Source organism: Oncorhynchus masou, chromosome 6 (genome assembly GCF_036934945.1).
Source record: "Oncorhynchus masou masou isolate Uvic2021 chromosome 6, UVic_Omas_1.1, whole genome shotgun sequence".
NCBI lineage: Eukaryota > Metazoa > Chordata > Actinopteri > Salmoniformes > Salmonidae > Oncorhynchus > Oncorhynchus masou.
This window is the reverse complement of record NC_088217.1, coordinates 60,172,456-60,195,647: the sequence shown is the minus strand read 5'-3', so window position 1 is coordinate 60,195,647 and position 23,192 is coordinate 60,172,456. Positions and strand designations below refer to the sequence as shown.

The 23,192-nt window shown below is 44.3% G+C and overlaps 1 protein-coding gene across 1 annotated transcript in view; it reads left to right on the top strand.

The window, feature by feature from the left end:
• LOC135542364 (receptor-type tyrosine-protein phosphatase T-like) overlaps positions 1-23,192 on the top strand; it is a 553,030-nt gene that overhangs the window by 199,744 nt on the left and 330,094 nt on the right. Inside the window, exon 7 of the mRNA XM_064969287.1 lies at positions 19,812-20,105. Coding sequence (XP_064825359.1) covers positions 19,812-20,105 — 294 coding nt within the window. The remainder of the gene's footprint in view (positions 1-19,811; positions 20,106-23,192) is intronic.

Sequence of the window (23,192 nt, the reverse complement as noted above, 5' to 3'; positions counted from 1 at the left end):
CACCAATTAGGCTTTTACTCGGACACCAAATGACCTATCGAGCCGAAACTCAGGATTCGGGGTCGCCTCACATAGGACTACACATAATGTCCGAACTGGCCCCGCAGCTAGAAAGTAACTATGTGTTTTATGTTTTTTTTATGGTTTGAACCGAAGGCGTTGTGAATTTTGGGCCAGCTCTGCAGTATGTGATACTTGGCTCCTAAACGAGTTGGGAAAAGTGGGTTTGGTGTCAGTTTGTATCAGTTTGGTGTCAGGATGATATCAAATTGACTGATGGACGGTGACTTGCAGGTGACTCTTGTCCATTTGCAATATGTTTAAGCGGTGAGGTACCATCACCAAAAGCGACATTCTGAAATCAACCCTAACGAGCGATGGAGAGGTACCAGAATCACTGCCCAGCCATCCCGAGGTCATCGGGCCAGTCAATTTGGCATTCCTGCACGATTTTTATGGCATGACAAATTGGTGATGGTGAATGCCCAGTTAACCATATGGCAAATGCACAGTGACTTTGCAAAAGTGAGAAAACATAAACAAATGGACATGATGAAATCAACACCACGAGTGATTGAAAGGAACAACAATCACTGCCCGGCCATCCCGAGTTCATCAGGCCAGTCAATTATGCATTTCTGAAGGATTTTTGAGCATGTCAAATTTCTTATGACATTTGGCCCCCACAAAACATATGCCTTATGCACAAGTAAAAAAAAAACATTATGATAATAAAATATGACTAAAGTATGTTGATACAGTTCTTATACGTGTGTAATTGACACAAAATTCGAAAAAAAAAAATCGAAAAACGGTCCAGAAAGCACTTTTTTAGGGGTGTGTGAAGTTTTTTATGAAATTTTGCAATTATTGACTTTTGACTTCTGACTTCCTATGAAATCATATTGCAGATGGAGAAAACACATGCAATAATGCGCAAGTAAAAAAATAATAATAATGATAATAAAATTGGACAAAAGTATATTCATACAGTTCTTACACATGTGTAATTGACAAAAAAAGCGAAAGAATTTCGAAAAACGGTCCAGAAAGCACTTTTTTAAGGGGTGATAAGTTTTTGACAAAAAATCCATTTTTTCAAAATTTGGCTTTTGGATGTTGACTTGGAGTCCAATATCAATATGAAAAACCACGGTGGAGCGCACACGCCACCTGTTGGATTTTTGAAGTGTTACAACTGGTAATAGCCATATGGCATTTGAAGTACACTTTGCATGAATCAACGCCGATTTGGGTGGTATTGACCAATGTGTACATGGTTTGTACTATGCCAATAATTTGCCATTCATTTTTGTCCAATACAGGGGTGAATTCCCTTACATACAGTGCCTTGCGAAAGTATTCGGCCCCCTTGAACTTTGCGACCTTTTGCCACATTTCATGCTTCAAACATAAAGATATAAAACTGTATATTTTGTGAAGAATCAACAACAAGTGGGACACAATCATGAAGTGGAATGACATTTATTGGATATTTCAAACTTTTTTAACAAAACAAAAACTGAAAAATTGGGCGTGCAAAATTATGGAACTCTCTCAACATGGATGGATCCAGAATATCCCCCACCGGGACCCAGCACCTCTCCTCCGGACCGTATCCCTCCCAGTCAACGAGGTACTGCAGGCCCCTCACCCGGCGTCTTGAGTCCAGAATAGCTCTTATCGTGTACGCCGGGGACCCCTCGATGTCCAGAGGGGGCGGAGGGACCTCCAGAACCTCACCTTCCTGCATGGGACCAGCTACCACCGGCCTGAGGAGAGACACATGAAACGAGGGGTTAATGCGATAATATGAACGAAGTAATAATCGATAACAAACCTTGTTTATTCTCCTCAGGACTTTAAATGGCCCTACACACTGCTGACCCAGCTTCCGGCAGGGCAAGCGGAGGGGCAGGTTTCGGGTCGAGAGCCAGACCCTGTCCCGGTGCAAACACGGGGGCCTCATCGGGGTGACGGTCAGCGCTCTTCTTCTGCCGTCCACTCGCCTGGCGTAATGACTCCTGGACGGCCCTCCAGGTCTCTTTAGAGTGCTGCACCCACTCTTCCACCGCAGGAGCCTCAGTCTGGCTCTGATGCCATGTTGCCAGAACCGGCTGGTACCCTAACACACACTCAAATGGTGACATGTTAGTAGAGGAGTGGCTTAGTGAGTTCTGGGCCATTTCTGCCCAGGGGATGTATCTCGCCCACTCCCCTGGCCGGTCCCGGCAATACGACCGCAGAAACCTACCCACCTCCTGGTTAACTCTCTCCACTTGCCCATTACTCTCCGGGTGATACCCTGAGGTCAGGCTGACCGAGACCCCCAGACGTTCCATAAATGCCTTCCACACACGGGAGGTAAACTGGGGATCCCGATCAGAAACAATATCCTCGGGCACCCCGTAGTGCCGGAAGACATGGGTGAAAAGAGCCTCCGCAGTCTGCAGGACCGTAGGGAGACCGGGCAACGGGATAAGATGGCAGGACTTAGAGAACCGATCCACAACGACCAGGATCGTAGTGTTCCCCTGAGAGGGGGGGAAGGTCGGTAAGAAAATCTACCGATAGATGGGTCCACGGCCGTTGTGGAACGGGGAGGGGTTGTAAATTCCCTCTTGGCAAGTGCCTAGGAGCCTTTCTCTGGGCGCACACCGAACAGGATGAGACATAGAATCGCACATCCCTCAACAAGGTGGGCCACCAGTACTTCCCCCTAAGACTTCGCACTGTCCTCGAAATACCCGGGTGACGAGCCGAGGGTAGACTATGAGCCCATCGAATCAATTGATCACGAACAGCGAGCGGCACGTACCTACGACCCTCCGGACACTGTGGAGGCGCAGGTTCCTCCCTAAGTGCCCGCTCGATGTCCGCGTCCACCTCCCATACTACTGGTGCTACCAGCTTAGCCGCTGGAATGATGGGAGTAGGATCGATGGACCGGTCCTCAGTGTCATAGATCAGATGTACTCCAGGTTACGGTGGTCAGTCCAGATGAGGAAAGGGTGCTTAGCCCCCTCAAGCCAGTGTCTCCATACCTTCAGAGCCTTAACCATAGCCAACAACTCCCTGTCCCCCACATCATAATTCTGCTCCGCTGGCCTGAGCTTCTTTGAAAAAAAAGCACAGGGGCGGAGCTTCGGTGGCGTACCCGAGCGCTGTGAGAGTACTGCTCCAACCCCAGCCTCGGATGCGTCCACCTCTACTATGAACGCCAAAGAAGGGTCCGGCTGCGCCAACACCGGCGCCTCAGTGAACAGCGCCTTCAACCTACGGAAAGCTCCGTCCGCCTCTGCTGACCACTGCAGACGCACCAGCAGTGAGGTAATAGGAGCTGCTACCTGACCAAAACCCTGGATAAACCTCCGATAGTAATTGGCAAACCCTAAGAACCGCTGCACTTCCTTTACCGTGGTCGGAGTCGGCCAATTACGCACGGCCTTGACGCGGTCACCCTCCATTACCACCCCGAGCTGGAAATGCGATAACCCAGGAAGGAAACGGATCGTTTGGAAAACTCACATTTCTCCGCCTTCACGTACAGGTCATGCTCCAACAGTCGCCCAAGAACCTTGCGCACCAGAGACACATGCGCTGTGCGTGTAGTGGAGTAGATCAAAATATCATCAATATACACCACCACACCCTGTCCGTGCAGGTCTCTAAGAATCTCGTCAACGAAGGATTGAAAGATAGCTGGAGCATTCTTTAACCTGTACGGCATGACCTAGGTACTCATAATGGCCAGATGTGGTACTAAACGCGGTTTTCCACTCATCTCCCTCCCGAATACGCACCAGATTATACGCACTCCTGAGATCCAGTTTCGTGAAGAACTGCGCTCCGTGAAATGATTGATTCCACTGACGTAGCGATGAGTGGTAGTGGGTAACTAAAACCCACTGTGATGGAATTGAGACCTCGATAATCAATACACGGACGCAAACCACCATCCTTTTTCTTCACAAAAAAGAAACTTGAGGAGACGGGTGACATGGAGGGCCAAATGTATCCCTGTCCCAGAGCTTCCGTGACATATGTCTCCATAGCCATCGTCTCCTCTTGGGATAAAGGATACACATGACTCCTGGGGAGTGCAGCATTTACCCGGAGGTTTATCACGCAATCCCCCTGTCGATGGGGTGGTAATTGGGTTGCTTTCTTTTTACTGAAAGCGATAGCCAAATCGGCATATTCAGCGGGAATGCTCACGGTGGAAACCTGGTCTGGACTCTTCACCGTTGTCGCACCGATGAAAACTCCTACACACCTGCCTGAACACTCATCAGACCACCCCTGGAGAGTTCCCTGTTTCCACAAAATCGTCGGATTGTGAATAGCCAGCCAGGGAATCCCCAACACCACCGGAAATGCAGGTGAATCGATTAATCCGACTAATCCGCTCCTTATGATTCCCCTGCGTAATCATCTCCAAAGGAATTGTGGCCTCCCTGACCAGCCCTGACCCTAATGGTCGACTATCTAAAGAGTGCACAGGAAAAGGGAGGTCTACTTTTACTAATGGAATCCTCAACTTCTGAGCGAGTCCACGATCTATAAAGTTCCCAGCTGCGCCTGAATCGACTAGCGCCTTATGCTGGAGAGAGGGAAAAAATTTAAGGAAACAAATTAATAAAAACATGTGACCAACAGGAAACTCTGGGAGAGTGTGGTGCTGACTCACCTGTGGTAACCGAGGAGTGTTCTGCCTGCCCTCTCGACTCCCAGAGGAACTCCTCCAGCACCGACCTGAAGTGTGCCCTCTCCGGCCACAACTGGTACAAGAGGAGCCTCCTCCTCTGGTCTCCCTCGATGCGGCCCTTCCTAGCTCCATCTGGATAGGAGCAGGAGGGTCAGGAGATGGAACTAACAGGACCCTTTCAAACCCTTTCGCTCACGGTAATGCCTTGCTTCTTAACCCACCTTAACCTATACACATTTGTCTCGAGATGGGTTACTCAGGTTTGTCGCACAAACCCACTCCTGTTTCCCAAGATAAATAATTGCAAGTTGATAAATCATAATAAATTATTTCTATGAACAGCATGATGTGATCTGTTAAATTATATGCTATGTCTAATTCTGAGTTCTCTGTGGCCTTCTCTGCTCTGCTGTTTGTGAGTGTGTGCATTGTTTACTTACATTACTTACATTAGGCTGCACAAAGTCACCATGAATTAAAATCGCACACCTTGTTTATCCTGAAACTGTACACATGACCTTGAAATGCAGTTCGTAGCCAACGCAAACAAAATTGGCTCCTACTTTTGAGCTACCGGTAGAATAGGCTTATACTTTTATTTATTCAAAAATGAATAAAAGCAGTCCAATTTCATATTGAGCCTTATCCTAAACCCTTCCTTCATGTAGCTTACCCCTGTAGCTTGTAATCACTGACCCCTGACTTACAATCTTCCTCATTTTCTCTACTGTTCTGCACAGCTACCCTCTCAGCTTGCACTGGCCTACTGGGTGTAGGCCTATGTTTCCTCGTTCTCCATCTTCCTCTTCAGCATCAAAGCCAAGTTTGTGTAGCCAGAAGGCTCAAGTTTCATTGTTTTTATCACACTGGCTACATTTGGATACGATGTAGGCTAGCCTATGTGTTTTGACCAATTTGTGAAAATCCTGATTTATTTTTGGCCTACTGTATGTCAGGTGTTGATTTATTTATCATAGCCTAGCATTCCTATGAATAGGCCTGCGTTAATGAAGAAGGCCCAGAAGAAGGTCCTACATTTGTTTTATGAAGTGTTTTGTTAATTTGAACCTGTTCTATTTTTCAAATCAAATCAAAGTTTATTTGTCACGTGCACCGAATACAACAGGTGTAGTAGGGCTTGGTGAAATGCAACAGGTGTAGTAGGGCTTACAGAGAAATTCTTACTTACAGGCTCTAACAAATAGTGCAAAAAAAGGTATGTATGTGTGTGTGTGTGTGTGTGTGTGTGTGTGTGTGTGTGTGTGTGTGTGTGTGTGTGTGTATAGGTAAGTAAAGACATAAAACAACAGTAAAAAGTCATTTGAAAATATCAGTAGCAAGGCTATATACAGACACCGGTTAGTCAGGCTCATTGAGGTAGTATGTACATGTACGTATGGTTAAAGTGACTATGCATAAATGATGAACAGAGAGTAGCAGTAGCATAAAGGAGGGTTGGCGGGTGGTGGGACACAATGCAGATAGTCCGGGTAACCATTTGGTTACCTGTTCAGGAGTCTTATGGCTTGGGGGTAAAAACTGTTGAGAAGCCTTTTTGTCCTAGACTTGGCACTCCGGTACCGCTTGCCATAGTAGAGAGAACAGTCTATGGCTGGGGTCTTTGACAATTATTAGGGCCTTCCTCTGACACCACCTGGTGTAGAGGTCCTGGTTGTCAGGCAGCTTTGCCCCAGTGATGTACTGCGCCTGGGGTCTTTGACAATTTTTAGGGCCTTCCTCTGACACCACCTGATGTAGAGGTCCTGGTTGTCAGGCAGCTTTGCCCCAGTGATGTACTGCGCCGTACGCACTACTCTCTGAAGTGCCTTGCGGTCGGAGGCCGAGCAATTACCATACCAGGCAGTGATGCAACCAGTCAGGATGCTCTCAATGCTGCAGCTGTATAAATCCTTTTGAGGATCTCAGGACCCATGCCAAATCTTTTTAGTTTCCTGAAGGGGAATAGGCATTGTTGTGCCCTCTTCACGACTATCTTGGTGTGTTTGGACCATTCTAGTTTGTTGTTGATGTGAGCACCAAGGATCTTGAAGCTCTCAACATGCTCCACTACAAACCTGTCGATGAGAATGGGGGCATGCTCGGTGCTGCTTTTCCTGTAGTCCACAATCATCTCCTTAGTCTTGGTTACGTTGAGGGATAGGTTGCTATTCTGGCACCACCTGGCCAGGTCTCTGACCTTCTCCCTATAGGCTGTCTCGACGTTGTCGGTGATCAGGCCTACCACTGTTGTGTCGTCTTCAAACTTAATTATGGTGTCTTAGTCGTGCCTGGCCATGCAGTCGTGGGTGAACAGGGGGTACAGGAGGGGACTGAGCACGCACCCCTGGGGAGCTCCAGTGTTGAGGATCAGCGTGGCAGATGTGTTGCTACCTACCCTCACCACCTGGGGGTGGCCCGTCAGGAAGTCCAGGATCCAGTTGCAGAGGGAGGTGTTTAGTACCATGTTCCTTAGCTCAGTGATTGAGGGTACTATGGTGTTGAACGCTGAGCTGTAGTCAATGAATAGCATTATCACGTAAGTGTTCCTTTTGTCCAGGTGGGAAAGGGCAGTGTGGAGTGCAATAGAGATGGCATCATCTGTGGATCTGTTTGGGTGGTATGCAAATTGTATTGGGTCTAGGGTTTCTGGGATAATGCTGTTGATGTAAGCCATTACCAGCCTTTCAAAGCACTTCATGGCTACGGACGTGAGTGCTATGGGTCTGTAGTCATTTAGGCATGTTGCCTTTGTGTTCTTGGGCACATGGACTATGGTGGTCTGCTTGAAACATGTAAGTGTTACAGACTCAATCAGAGAGAGGTTGTCAGTGAAGACACCTGCGAGGTCAGCACATGCCCGAAGCACACATCCTGGTAATCCGTCTGGCCCCGCAGCCTTGTGTTTGTTGACCTGTTTAAAGGTCTTACTCACATCGGCTACGGAGAGCGTGATCACACAGTCGTCCGGAACAGCTGATGCTCTCATGCATGCCTCAGTGTCGCTTGCCTCGAAGCGATTTAGCTCGTCTGGTAGGCTCGTGTCACCGGGCAGCTTGCAGCTGTGCTTCCTTTTGTAGTCTGTAATAGTTTGCAAGTCCTGCCACATCCGACGAGCGTCGTAGTCGGTGTAGTATGATTCAATCTTAGCCCTGTATTGACACTTTGCCTGTTTGATGGTTCGTCGCAGGGCATAGCGTGATTTCTTGTAAGCTTCCAGGTTAGAGTCCCGCACCTTGAAAGCGGCAGCTCTACCCTTTTGCTCAGTGCGAATGTTGCCCTTTAAATCCATTGATTCTGGTTGGGGTATGTACACACAGTCACTGTGGGGATGATATGTTCCGGGTTCATTCAAATGTGTTAGATTGTAACCTGTAAATGCATTTCAAACCAGCTTTTGAACCAGCACATGCTTGGTTAAAATATGTTTAAATGGCATTGCAACACAATTTAATGCAATACATGCATTTCAAATATTTTTTTACAATATAAGCTACACCTTTCCATGGCTATACATGGAACTGTCACACTAAAAAACATTGTATTTTAAAGTAAAATGTATCCTCTATGGATTTACTATTTAAAAACAATTTAAGAGGGTTGAAAGAATACCTTTTTTTAATCAATGGTGCAGCTGCAATGCCTTTTTATCTGAGTCTTAAGAACCTGTCATCACATAGGAATAACATATTATCAGTTTTGAACTCATATGAACTGACAAACATGAATGACTTCTGTGAAGTGTGAGACAGTGATATCTATGATGCTAACGTTTACTTACTAGTAATGACAGCTACTGAGCCATTCTCTTGACAGCTGCTGTCATAATATGGACACTGCAATTATGGGCTGTATGACAACCACTTGAAGTGCCGAGCTATCGTCCTTTCACACCAATGCTCAGCACAATCATAATGACCTGTGTGTGTGTGTCTTTGCACATCTGTGTGTGCCGTATTTGCATGCACATATGTGTGTATGTGTCGTTCTTTCATATGTGTGCGTGTGTCAGGCACTGTACGTGACACGTTCCACCTGTCTCCCTAACCATGTCCTCTGGGCTCCCCCCAAGGCGCTCTCCTGTAGTTGAATATCCAGCACCAGGTCAGTCAGTTAAGTCATCTTTCATGTGAAGAGGGCAGTGGAGGCATAAGAGAGAATAATTTAGTGGAGCCATGACTCATTTATTAATAGGTGGTGGGGAAGTCCCTATTGGCCCTCGTCAAAAGCATTGCACTTTAAAGGGAATAGGGTGACATGTGGGACGCAGGCAAGGAGAGGAAGAGAAGGGTTTGTTGCAGACCTTGACAGTTACCTCCCCCCATCTGCAGAGAAGTGATGGTAGAGATCTACAGCATGTGATATGTCAAGACACTATGACATCGTAACCTTTCAGTACTCCAAACATAGAGATCCTATTACTGTACATTACTAATTATTGCTATGAGTATTCTAATTCCTAATTCTATGACTCCAACATACTCCTCTTGTACACAATATACTTTTCTGGTGCTGCATTCCATAGTAGCTGTAGATATTTGTTTAAAATATGTGACTCACCACCTGCATATGGTCTTATGTAGCAAACTTTGAAATATTACATTGGATAAAAGTAGAGACTCAGAGCTACAAAATGGTATATCAGACACTGCATTTTTGATGCGCAATGGGGAAGTAATTCTGCTTTGAAAGTTGATCAACTTGTAAACTCACTTTTGAGAAAATGGCCTTTTAATATCTTGGTATCGAGTGAAGAGCTCTTCTTTGTCTACACCCATTCAACAGCGTTCACACCCTCTTAAGCTTTAGCTCCACCCATCTCGTTTCGCTCTCGCCACATTCAGAGCGCACACTTGACGCTCTGGCCAATGATTTGTTTACCTCTGGATTACAACTGCGACCTGGCCAAGATAAAGCAAAGCAGTGCGACAAAAACAACAGAGTTACACATGGAATAAACAAACGTACAGTCAATAACACAATAGAAAAATATGTATACAGTGTGTGCAAATCAAGTAAGGAGGTGAGGCAGTAAATAGGCCAATAGTGTCTAAGTAATTACAATTTAGCAATTAACACTGGAGTGATAGATGTGCAGATGAGGATGAGCAAGTAGAAATACTGGTGTGCAAAAGAGCAGATAAGCAAAAACAAATATGGGGATAAGGTAGGTAGTTGGTTGGTTGGTTGGTTGGTTGGTTGGTTGGTTGGTTGGATGAGCTATTTACAGGTGGGCTGCAGCGATTTGTAAGCTGCTCTGACAGCTGACGCTTAAAGTTAGTGAGGGAGATATAAGTCTCCAACTTCAGTGCTTTTGGCAATTCATACCAGTCATTGGCAGCAGAGAACTGGAAGGAAAGGCGGCCAAAGAGGTGTTGGCTTTGGGGATCACCAGAGAAATATACCTGTTAGAACACTAATGAGCCAGCCAGCTAGCGTTAGCTTATTAAACAACAATGAACATAGTGCCAAATCATGTCGTTACTACCCTGCATGAATCTGTTGGGAGCTAATCTACCAGGTTAGCTAGACAAGCATTTGTGTAAGTTTATCGATAGCCTAGCATAGCATTTTGTCCAGCTAGCAGCAGGTAACTTGGTCACGGAAATCAGAAAAGCAATCAAATTAAATTGTTTACCTTTGATGAGCTTAGGTTGTTTTTACTCACAAGACTCCCAGTTAGATAGCCAATGTTTCTTTTTTCCAAAAATATTATTTTTGTTGGCGAAATAGCTCCGTTTGTTCTTCACGTTTGGCTGAGAAATCTCCCGGAAACTGCAGTCACGAAAACGCCGAAAAATATTCCAAATTAGCTCCATAATATCAACAGAATCATGGCAAACGTTGTTTATAATCAATCCTCAAGGTGTTTTTAAAATATCTATGCGATAATATATCAACCGGGACTGGTGGCTTCTTAGTAGGATAGAGAGAAACAATGCCCGCATTTGTCCTTTACGCACCAACCACTCTGAGAGACTTCAGCTGACCACTGACGCAATGTTGACGTTCAGGCTCATTTTTCTAAATAAAAGCCTGAAACTATGTATTGTGACACTAGACACATTAGGGAAGCCATAGAAAAAGGAATCTGGTTGATATCTCATTCACTGCTCAATAGGGACGCATAGGAACGCAGAGCTTTCTAAATAAGAGTCCCTTCCTGATTGGATTTTTCTCAGGCTTTCGCCTGCAACATCAGTTCTGTTATACTCACAGACAATATTTTTAGTTTTGGAAACTTTAGAGTGTTTTCTATCCTAAGCTGTCAATTATATGCGTATTCTAGCATATTGTCCTGACAAAATATCCCGTTTACTACGGGAATGTTATTTTTCCAAAAATGAAAATACTGCCCCCTAGTCACAAAAGGCTAGACAATCTTACCTGTATGCATCATCATGCATGATGGACGCATCTCCCTGTCACAGATGACATTCCACGGTTGCCTTTAGTTTGAAGATGTGATCTGGAGAAAGGTGTTTTCCCTATCTCTTTAGCTCTCATAATCTAATTCCACTGATTACAAATCTCGATCCTCCAGAAAGTGGAGAGCAACACTTATGCAGCTCTACTACACAATATTTTTTTTAAAAGCTGCGTTCGACAGGATTACCAACTCTGACTGACCAGTTCAAATAGACAGAAGCCTCTATATGGCAGACCAATCCGAACTCCTCTCTCAACATGTACTGCCCACTCATTATCTCAACCAATTATGGCTTGTGTGAAGGTTGCACCCTTTGTCTGTGGCATAACTAACAAGGCTCGTAATTTAACAATTTTATTCGTATTTACAGATGGCATACAAGTTTGTTATTAAGGCACATGAAAGTTCACATGTTCCAGAAGGCATTTCTGCCCAAAAATGCATTTTGCTTAAAAAAATAAAAAATGTTCAAATGGCTCTCCTGTGAAGTTGTGACTTGCGACATATGCCTAGTTTCCTGAAATGGGTCACATATATCCACATTTCCATTTCCAAGTATACCATTTTCAAAATATACATCCTGGATAGAAATCTTCATTAATTATATTTTAATTTCCGTACTTGTTAGAGCAAGTCACAGAGATGATAGGCTGCTGAAACCTTTTATATTGAGGAAGAGCGTGGTTCTTTCCAGGTAAATGTTGATGCTCTACTTGTAACTGTAAGTGGTTTGCACATCTCCTTTCCACAAGCCATTTAAAGTTGCTTTAGTTGACTTTCAGCAAATATATAAATGGCATGAACCAAATTCGCTTGGACTGCGGCTTGATGGGCGCTCATTTAGCTGACAGTAAGAAGCTCAGTAAATTCTCTCTCTATCCATCTCACTCTCTCTCACTCACTTTGTATCTCACACTCCCCCCACTTCTTGCCTTCTCTCTATCTCTCTCTGTGAAGTAAGTAAAAACACATAATATAATTCCTCCCTTGGTTCGTGCACTCAGTACCTCCCTGTGAGTCCACCATTGCTTATCTGGTGCAGCTGACCAGATCATTTAGTCTGAGGACATGAGGGCCCCTACAGAGAAGTAGAGGGCCACTAGAGGTGGGGCCAGAGGTGTGCCCCAACTAAAACTGTGATGGTGGGGGTGGCTAGGGAAGCAAAAGAGAAAGAGTGAAGCTGTCATGGTGTGATGGTGAAATGGGGAGGCCTACGTTATCTCCAAGGAGACAGCCCAGGAAGACCGCATTACCAGAGGATTTGGGGCTGTGCTGCGGCGCGCTGAGGCAGGAAGCAGCCTATGAAGAGGCTGAGTTACAGAGATGGATTAGAGAGCCAAAATACTTCAGGGGAGATAAGCAGCCAGCCCAAGAGTTAGCACTTCAAACAGTGTGTGCCAGTTTATTTATTTGTGTGTGTGAGTGTGTGTGTGTGGGGGGGGGGGGTCTTTTCCCCTGCAGCAGTCCTGACCACACAGTAACTACTTCAAAACAGTTCATATATTTTTCAGCCTGTATGTTTTCACCCTTGTGCCAAGAGGGAGTAGGTCTATCCTATTTGTCTTCTGGGAGTAGAGAGTGACTGTGTACGGATGTGTTTGGATGTGTGGACAGAGATGGGTTTGGCGTGTGTGGGAGTGTTTGGCGTGGGTGGGAGTGTGCACGCATGTACCCCACATGAATAAATACTATAGTATTCACTGTAGTGTTTTTGCGGACATTGCTGTAGTTTACTGTAGTATTTTTAGTTTGCTATAGTTTAAATGCTGTAGTAAAAAAATACTATATTCAAATAAAATGTTATTGGTCGCATACACAAATTTATCAGATATCATTATGGGTGTAGCGAAATATTTGTGAAAATTAGGAGCCAGGAACCAAGTGACCATGTCTATCGGTGAAATCTTGTATTAAAAAGGATTAAAGGATTACATTTATTTTTATCGTCAATTGCACACAAGGTCCAACTGAAACACTTCTGCTTTTAATCCAACCCCTCTGAATCAGAGAGATACGGGGGGCTGCCACTTTGGGCACCCGGGGAGCAGTTGTTGTGGGGGGTTAACTGCCATGCTCAACGGCAGAGCGTCAGATTTTTCACCTTGTCAGCTCAGAGAATCGAACTAGCAATATTTTGGTTACCGGCCCAATGCTCTAACAATTACTATAGTAATTACAGCAGTGTTTTTGCAGACTGTAATACATTGTATTATTCAGTGGCGAATAGTGACTGTAGGACCTAGGCCTTCAGCGGAACCAAAAATCTTCCAATACATTGTATCAAACAAATAAATCAAGAAAATAACAGAAAACATAGCATCACTTAATGTGCCAGACATTAGATCTTCTGTATTCGGACCATTCTAGTTCTTTTGATGACATCATGAATGAATGAATGTCACGCTCGTCATAATGATTAGACTAAGATGCAGTGTGGTATGTTTCCATCCTTTATTTTCGAAATTAAAACTTCAAAGAACAAAACGAACAAACGAACCATGAGGCTAATAATTATGCTGACTGGCAACTATATCTAGACATGATCCCACAAAGCACAATGGGAAAATGGCTACCTAAATATGATCCCCAATAAGAGACAACGATAAACAGCTGCCTCTGATTGGGAACTATATCAGGCCACTATAGAAATACAATTCCCCTAGATAACCCACCCTAAATCACACCAGACTCAACCAACATTGAGAATAAACAGCTCTCAATGGTCAGGGCGTGACAGAATCAAACAGGCCTGGCCACGCTTCTGGCTGCCGCACACACAGAGACAGAACCGGCATGGCTACAACATGTCAGACACACAGCATAAAATATTGCACCGTTTACACAATTTATGGTAGCCAACACAACTATCACACTATCACCAATAGCAACAACAACAATGTCACATCAAAGGTGACAGGCTCATGGTGCTGAAAGGACAGTGACTGTAATACCTGTGCACTCCATGGTGCTGAAGGAGAGAAAATTGTGGTCAAACACATAGAGACGGTTGATTGACAGGAGACAGCAGTCACACACAGCAACAAATTATGTTAAAGAAAAAGCAGCCCATTCACTCCATTAGGCTCCATGAAATCATACCAATACTTAAGCATAACCATTTCGTGTCCAAAATGAAATGAACAAACCAGCTATTATTTCCTATTGCAAATATATTTTATAATGTTCATCACACTAATCGTTGATCTAAAGTTGAAATGCAACAATGTTTCGCAGTCATTATTTTCAAAGAGATAGCTAAACGCTGCAACAAAAAGCAGTCACTCACCAGATTATGATCATTTGTAAACAAAGTTTGAAAGTTAATCTTGAAAAGGGTGATGCTAACAAATTAGCAACAACATTCACCTTGAAGTTGAAACAGCTGCTGCAGCCGCCATTGCCATTTTCACACTACTACAACACACGCTAGCCAACATTGCCACCCTACTACAACACACGCTAGCTAACATCACCACACTACTACAACCCATGGTAGCTAACATTGCCACACTACTACACCACAGGCTAGCTAACATTGCCACACTACTGCAACACACGCTAGCTAACATGGCCACACCACTACAACACACACTATCTAACATTGCCACACTACTACAACACACGCTAGCTAACATTGCCACACTACTACAACACATGCTAGCTAAAGTTACTAGCATTCACGTTGAAAACCACTGATTATTTCCTCTTCAGCTCTCTTCTTCTTCTTCTTCAAAGTGTTATGAAAGATTACAACCTGTTAGTGTATTGGCTGTTTATCAGCTTTGTTATTCTGTGTTATGAATTCATTACCTCTTGCGCTCTTCGAGAAGGCCGAGACCCGTCACTTTTCTTTAAATGGTCCCACCCATTGCAAGTCAAAAGGTGATTGGTTCATTCCACTGTCACTCCAAAATTCTGCTCTAATACAGTTGAATGGCAGAGGCCTTCTGGCCAGCTTCTTAAGGCCTAGCCATTGGCTGGCTGAGCAAGCTAGATTTTTCTGCCCAGTATTAACCCTTTTCTTTCCAACACAAAATTTAGACACGAAAAGTGAAAATTATTACAATTATTCGTACAGATTATATAGATATTAAATATAAATTTAATTACAGAAATATATATGTTTTATAAATCCTTAGGCCTTTTCTGGCCTAGAAGGTACTGAAGGTTCCCCACTGGTAGTATTTACTTTAGTATTTTTGCGGACTGTAGTATTTACTGTAGTGTTTTTACAGACTGTAGTATACTGTAGTATTTACTGTAGTGTTTTTGCAGACATTACTGTAGTATTTACTGTAGTTCTTTTGTTTGATTATCTTTGACATAGAAGTGGTGGCTTTCTCCTTGAGGAAAACTACACATTTTCCATAACCTGTGTGTGGGTAGGACTGGGATCTGAACAGACCCTCTATAGTTTTCTATAACCTGTAGGGAACACAATAATGCACACAGCATATATTTGGCATGCAGATTCCTCCCTTACAAATTGGGATATGGGGAGGGGAATAGGCAGGGTATATGCAAATTAAATAATCAAATTGAACTTTATTTGTCACATGCGCTGAATACAACAAGTGTATACCTTACCGTGAAATGCTACTGACAAGCCCTTGCTTTAATCAAAAGGCAAGGCAACACGAAGGCCAGGGAGGGAAATATATCTGAGTGAGGTTATACAATGATATAGTGAGAGAGAGAGGTAAGGAGAGTGGATATTACTAAAGTTAAAAACTGTAGTGTTTTTGCAAACTGCAGAGTTTATGCAGACATTACTGTAGTATTCTACAGTATACAACAAAATGTTATAGTAAATACTAAACATGATCAAGGGATACTACAGTGTGCAGTATAGTATTATACAGTATGCTACAGTTTACTACAGAATGCTATAGTAAGTACTGTTGTATTCTATAGTAAACTGTAGTATTTTTTTCATGTGAATGTGTGCGTGCACACATGTGTGCAAGCACGTGTGTGTTTGTGGGATTGCAGGTCAGGTGTTCACAGCGGTGTGTTTCCTTTGAGCAGTAGGAATGGAGGATTCATTCCCATGGTTCCTGTGGGGGAGTCATCCCCCCTGGGATACACATTTCATTGCCTCTCTACCTGGACCTCACTCCTTTTGAATACAAGTGGATGCTTTTTTCTCTACTTTCTCTACCTCTCTTTCAGTATATCATTGTATAACCTCACTCAGATATATTTTTCTCCCTGGCCTTTGTGTTGCCTTGCCTTTTGATTAAAGCATTCTTTGTGGGCATGCCCTGGAAAGTAACATCACAGGCAACAAAGGCATTAGCCAAGGGGCGCATATACTGAATACAATACAATCCGTTCCCCCAAATACATATCCAATCACCATATAATGCAGATAAGACTCCATGTTTCCTCCACAAAGGTCAAATCATAGCACTACCGATATAAATAACAATGCATAGCCTATCTAATGCTGATTCCAGCACATTCAAAAAGTGGGGCTCAAGGTATGCTATGATACCAATTCAGAACATGCTGCTATTAGAGAGATATACCAGAGATAGTACAATTCCTAGTGGCGTGTTGTTCCACTACCTTAAATTACCCCCTCTCAGATCCTCAAGCTGTTATCAGCTCTCATTAAAGATGGAGGGAGACAGTCCCTGGAAAAATCATAAAATAAATTGATTTAATCAGCAGAGCACTCTGAGGGCCCACTCCTGGGTGGCGAGGCGCTCCTTTCAGTGTGCCGCACATGAAAGCAGTGGGGTCTATCGGTGTGCCTCCGCAGAATTCAGAGAGCTGAAAATAGGCTTGTGGTGATAATGATACTGGGAAGTCTTGTCTAATGACGTTTCAGCGTGCATCTCCTCAATTTTTCCGATCACTCTCTTCTTTTTTTGCAAGTGCAAGGGGAAAAACAGATTTAGGTCATTGTTGTCTCACAGCTAACAATTCCTTTTTCTGGTATATGTTTTCCTCCCCTTTTACCTCTTATCTTCCTTCCTGTGCCAACTGGGGCTTGATCTGATACCTTGAGATTGTTAAAGCTTTACAGAATATCCCCAATTTACCAACTCAGTAACACTTTAACACGTTATCTGGCCATGGTTATATTATATAATGACAAGTTATAATATGGTCATAACACTGTCATGGCACATATATTTAGACCTGTTGTTTTTAAAACATAATTATTTTATTTTATGGCTGGTTATGACACCTACATAAGTGTCAAAACCCACAAAACCTACCACACAAGGCAAAACATTCCATTACACCATAGCCTACGTGTCTACAGTATGTTCATGTAATATACTTTTCATTACAACAAAACAAAGGTTTTAAGAGACAACATTTCAAACGAAAAGGAAACTTCTTGGCAGGGAAAAAACTATTATGTCATAACCAGCTTTAAAATAATGCAATATATGTCACAACAGGTGTAAATATATGGGTCATGACAGTGTTATGACCATATTATGACAGGTTATGACAAGTTATGTCAGCTTTTATTATTATGACATGTTTATGACCGTGTTATCAGAAACTCCCCACAGTGTGCCAGGTGATAAAGACGAGGGCAAACAGGACCTTGGTCTCCCCTGATTTTTCCCCTGAATGCACCCGAAACACGCACTGATAGCCGTTGTGTGGTTTGCCCATGCTGCAAAAATATCAAAACCAAAAAATGGAAGTTAACCCCATTCAGCAGAGAGCTTTCAATAAGGGCCACAGTTGGCCGGATACCTCCCAGAGAGGATGCAAGGATGCAACACCCGACAACAGTGGTGGTAGATGACAACAGACACTTGGCCCTTTCCTCTCTCTTGTCCTCTTAAGTGGCAATTTTTGCCTTTTATTCATGTACCTATCTGGCTACTTTTATCACACCAGATACATTCGCCATGCAAAACCAAAGCAAAACGACACCATGTGCTGTCTTTGCTCTCACCAACCCTGTAAACATTGCATCACCTGTTCCCTGTTAGCACATGTTCACTGTACCATTTGTAATGATGACTTACCTGGATGGCACATTTTCATAATTACGCACTGTGCCAGAAATCACTCAGACTTCAACATCTGTGCATCTTTCTGATGGGCGGTGCCGCGGCATAGTTCAAATGGCCCCAGCCAATGAGGAGTGGCGGTGAGAACATGCTGCTGATAGGGTTGTGCTGACACAGGCCTTTGCACGTACCAAAAGAAATGAAGTAGTGCACCTTTATTAATGGAAGGGAGGAAAAGCAATGCTTTATGATCATCCTGCACCTTCCCGAGATACCATGTCCCTGAGATGAATAGGAGCTCGATGATAGATGAGGCATTTACTCCCAAGAATGCAAGCACAATGCATATTGTAATGTCCCCCCGAAAAAGTTTGAGAGACAATACTTTGCTTTAGAGAGCAGACCATTATTCTTCCATAAGGAACTGGCAAAGATTGACAAAATACTTTTCCCAAAAATGTTATGATGGATTAGAACAGCAGATTTAAACCCCATGATGATAGCATAGTTAGGACATTTGAACGCTCTCCATGTCACCCTACCGGTGGTATTAACGTTAATTTCATCATTATAACTTGGGCCCAGTTTTTCCCGCGGGTCACATAGTCAGGCCAGAATTCCTGGCCTTAGCTCTAAACCGTTACGTGGACTTTCTTAACCAGCAGTATTACGGTGTCCATATTAGGACAGCCTTAGCAACTCCTTCTGAGACTGGCTTTTTATGGACACCATACAAGTCAACTATTACCTAATTTCTCTTTAGTCATAGAGTAAACTCTCCCGGAGTATGACCTCAATGCATCTGTAACTTCTTCAGTTTCTGTCTACAGTCTGCAGTCTTTCCAACCATGGAGGAGCTAAATGTGGCCTGGTAATCTGGCTTAGTTGATTACATGGGAACACACACTGAGCAACACCCTCTAATGGGGGACTGGGTCCGCTGCTGCTACACATGGCTGGGTACCTTCACGGGTGGTCTCCCATGCTCAGACGAGGATTACTACCCACTCCTCTGCTTTACTCCTCTTCCGCCTCTCTCTCTCTCCCTGTCTTTCTGTTTGTTAGCCTCCCACTCTCCCTCTCTCTCTCTGTCTCTCTCTCTCTTTTATCTTTCTCACTGTCTGTCTCTCTTATCCCGTAACCCCCTGTCGAGAGGAAGGAAGGAGAGATACGGAGCCGTTCAATGCACTGGAAGCCCTGTGCTGTCTCTTGTGGATAATGTCACAGGGTATCAGGGCTGCGCTGGTTGAGTGGAGAGCAGGGTAGCATGCAGCGAAGGGGAATATGGGAAAGAGTGAGGCACTTCACCTCATTAGATGCAATGCTCTCGCAGGCATTCAGTTTAGTTCGGATACAATTTACCTCTGGCAGAAGGGTACCACTCAAGTTTGGTTTTGATTTCACTTTGTGAAAGTGTTTGATAATAACCAGTTTACATACATTGTTATGACACAGTTTACATGCTCCATGGCACTCATTCATAACTGTCCATATCATGCTGCCAATTCATGCTCCCTTAAAACCACCATTATCTATCACAGGGGTTCCCAAAATGTTCTCACACACAATCCCAAATTGACATCAGGAAATTGCAGCGACCTCAATCAATTATCCACATACATTTGGGAACCACTGACCTAGGCCTATATTCTAATCTCCATTGTCCTCTCTCTCTCTGCCCCCTCAGCTCCCCCCACGCCCATTGCCCCTCCGGAGCTCTTGGCGGTAGGGGCCACCTACCTGTGGATCAAGCCCAACGCCAACTCCATCATCGGGGACGGACCTATCATCCTGAAGGAGGTGGAGTACCGCACCACCACTGGCAACTGGGCCGAGACCCACATCGTGGATGCACCCACCTACAAGCTTTGGCATTTGGACCCCGACGTGGAGTACGAGATCAAGGTTCTGCTGACCCGGCCAGGCGAGGGAGGCACGGGGCCCCCGGGACCTCCACTCATCACCCGGACCAAGTGTGCTGGTGAGTGGAACAATGTGGTCTGTAGATAGGCTTTACTCCTAGTTTGAGGGATAGTGTGTGGATTTCTACTGCTCATCTTTCAGTGCTGTATACATTGGGCTCCTATTACCAGCTATTTCCTTTTTGATGATGGGAGCTATATTCCATTATCTAAGTGAAGGTTATCGAATTCATCACAAGTGAGACTTGGAAAACGAGAACCAAATAGATTTTTCCTTGCAACAGTGAATGAATGACTTCACTGTGCACCACCTGCCTCCATAAGGTCCACCCCACCTTCGGCTTCTGAAGTTCACACTTCCTGATTCATCTGAGACAATCCGTTTGCTTCCCAAATGGCACCCTTTTCCCTTTATAGTGCACTACTTTTGACCAGGACGCATAGGGTAGGTGGTAGACATTTTTGTTGTTGTAATTATTGGTCCAGTGGGTAGCGTAGGCAGCTTGCAGAAGAAAGACACACTTCATTTAATAAAGTGACTGCTAATCAGATCAACCCTGTGTGTGCATGTGTATGAGAGAGACTGTGTGTGTGCAACTGTGTCTGTATGTGACTGTTTGCTTGTGCATGTGTGTGTGCGTGCAATGGCTCCTGTGGGGCTCTGATGGGGAATGGTAATTGAGGTGAGCAGATGAGCAGCCGTGGGAAGTCTCTGTTCTCCAGGTGAGAGACATGATGAAGGAGCTGTGTGTGGCAGCGCCAACACAGTGGGGAAGCACCAATGATCTGGAGAAAATGAAGCACTGTTAGTGTCCCCTCTCTCTTTTTCCCTTTTCTTTCTCTTTCTCTCTGCACCTTTCTCTTTCTCCTGTTCTTTCACTCTATCTTCTTTTTCTGTTGAATTCTCTCTCCTTCAATTTAGTCTCTATACTTTCTGGCAGTTTTCTTCTCTGTATTTCTATAATCCATCTCTCTCTTTCTCTTATTCTCTTTCTCTACTTTGCTTGGAATTCTCTCTCTCTCCATTGGGTCTGTATTTCTTAATCTCTCTCTCTTATCTATTTCCCCCTGTTCTTTCCCTCTCATTACCCGCTTTACTCAACATCTCATTCTTGTTCTCCGTCTGGGAAACTGATTGGATATAAGGGCAGAAGGCGAGACCCAGATGCAGACAAAGGAGGCAGATGGTTAGAGTCTTTGTTGTTTATTTCATCCAAAAGGAGTAGGTAAGGGAATGGCTGTGGACAGGCAAAAGGTCAAAACCAGATTCTGAGTCCAAGAGGTAAAGAGTGGCAGACAGGCTGGATGTCAGGGCAGACAGAAGGGTCAGGGAGGCCGGTATGGAGTCCAGAAAAAACAGGCAAGGGTCAAAACCGGGAAGACTAGAAAAAGAGAATGGAGAACAGGAGCATGGGAAAAACACGCTCGTTGACTTGAAAGCATACTAGACGAATTGGCACAGAGAGACAGGAAACACAGGGATAAATACACTAGGGAAAATAAGAGACACCTGGAGGGGGTGGAGACAATCACAAGAACGGGTGAAACAGATCAGGGCGTGATGTTGGATTTGCCAAAACTCATCAATGTAAGGGAATTTCAATTTTTTGGGTTGATTCTACGTTGAATTCCCATTAGTTGACAACTCAACCAAATGTAAATCAAAACTTGATGTTGAACTGACGTCTGTGTCCAGTGGGACAGTTGCTGCCTTCTCAAACCTTTTGAAGTTTATGCAGGGTGAATATGTCTGGGAGTGTGTCTGTGTGTGAATCTGCCAATGAATGTCTGTCTCCAATCTTCGGCCTTTGTCTTTTTGTATGTTGGTGCTGTGACTGTGTGTGTTCAAGGTAGTTTGCGCTACTCTAAGTGCCTCAGTGTGTGTGTATGCGTCTGTGTTTATGTGCTCACATTTTTGTGTGCGTGTCTTTGTGTGGTCCTTTGGCAGCCACCATCGCTCTCTGTACCAGTAAACAATTTAGCTAGGTGAAAATTATGTGCTATAGTGGTTCCCTGCCACCGGCTCTGCAGGTATCCACCACACCGCCACCCCCCCCCCCCCCTCCCCACACACACACACTCCTGGGCTCCCTGTCTCAGAAGCCCCACTCCCTCTCAGTGGGCTTCCACAGCACTTCTTGCCTGATGAAATGCTCCCAATTCCAGCTGACAGACACTATCTGATCTGCGCCACCGCCAGCCACAGCCGTTTGCATTATGCTAATGCAGGCCCATGTAAAAAGTGCTTTCTCGCTAATGTACAGCTACGGGCGGTGGCATTCACTGTGACATTCATCAGGCATGTGTGGAGAAGACGCTGCACCACACATTATCACTGTCAAAGGCAAAGGCAATGAACAGAGCCCCCCTGGAGGAAACTCTAGAAGATGTCAGCCCCGAATGGAGCCGGAATGGAGGCTGAACGGAACACGCAGAAATCGATACGGTCCGCATGAAGAGGAGTTTGTAATACATCCCCAAACAGGCTAAAAAACAAGAAGAGGACCTTTCATGGGTTGTGAGCCGACTGCTCTCGGACCAGTTACAGACTGCCCAGTCACTTCGGATTGGGCTGTAGAAGCTAACCTCAGAACAGTGTTGACAAGGGGGTAGATCTTTCTGTACAGTAAGCTACGCAGTGCTGCATCTCAACTCGGTTCAGGCTCTGTTAACCTCTCGCGACGAGCAATCCCGTATCCGGAAGCGTAATCATAGCCTCAAGTGCATTACCATTCAGATGCTTTCACTCAGGGGACTCCCAGTTAGATAGCAAATGTTCCTTTCTTCCAAAAATAATATTTTTGTAGGCGAAAAACGACATGTTTGTTCATCCTGCTTGGCTGAGAAATCAACAGAAAAATACTTCAACTATAATGCATTAGCATAACGCAACATTTTCTATTCATGAAAATCGCAAAAGAAATGAAATAAATATATTGAAACACAAGCTTAGCCTTTTGTTAACAACTGTCATCTCAGATTTTCAAAATATGCTTTTCAACCAAAGCTACACAAGCATTTGTGTAAGAGTATTGATAGCCTAGCATAGCATTAAGCCTAGCATTCAGCAGGCAACATTTTCACAAAAACAAGAAAAGCATTCAAATAAAATAATTTACCTTTGAAGATCTTCGGATGATTTCAAT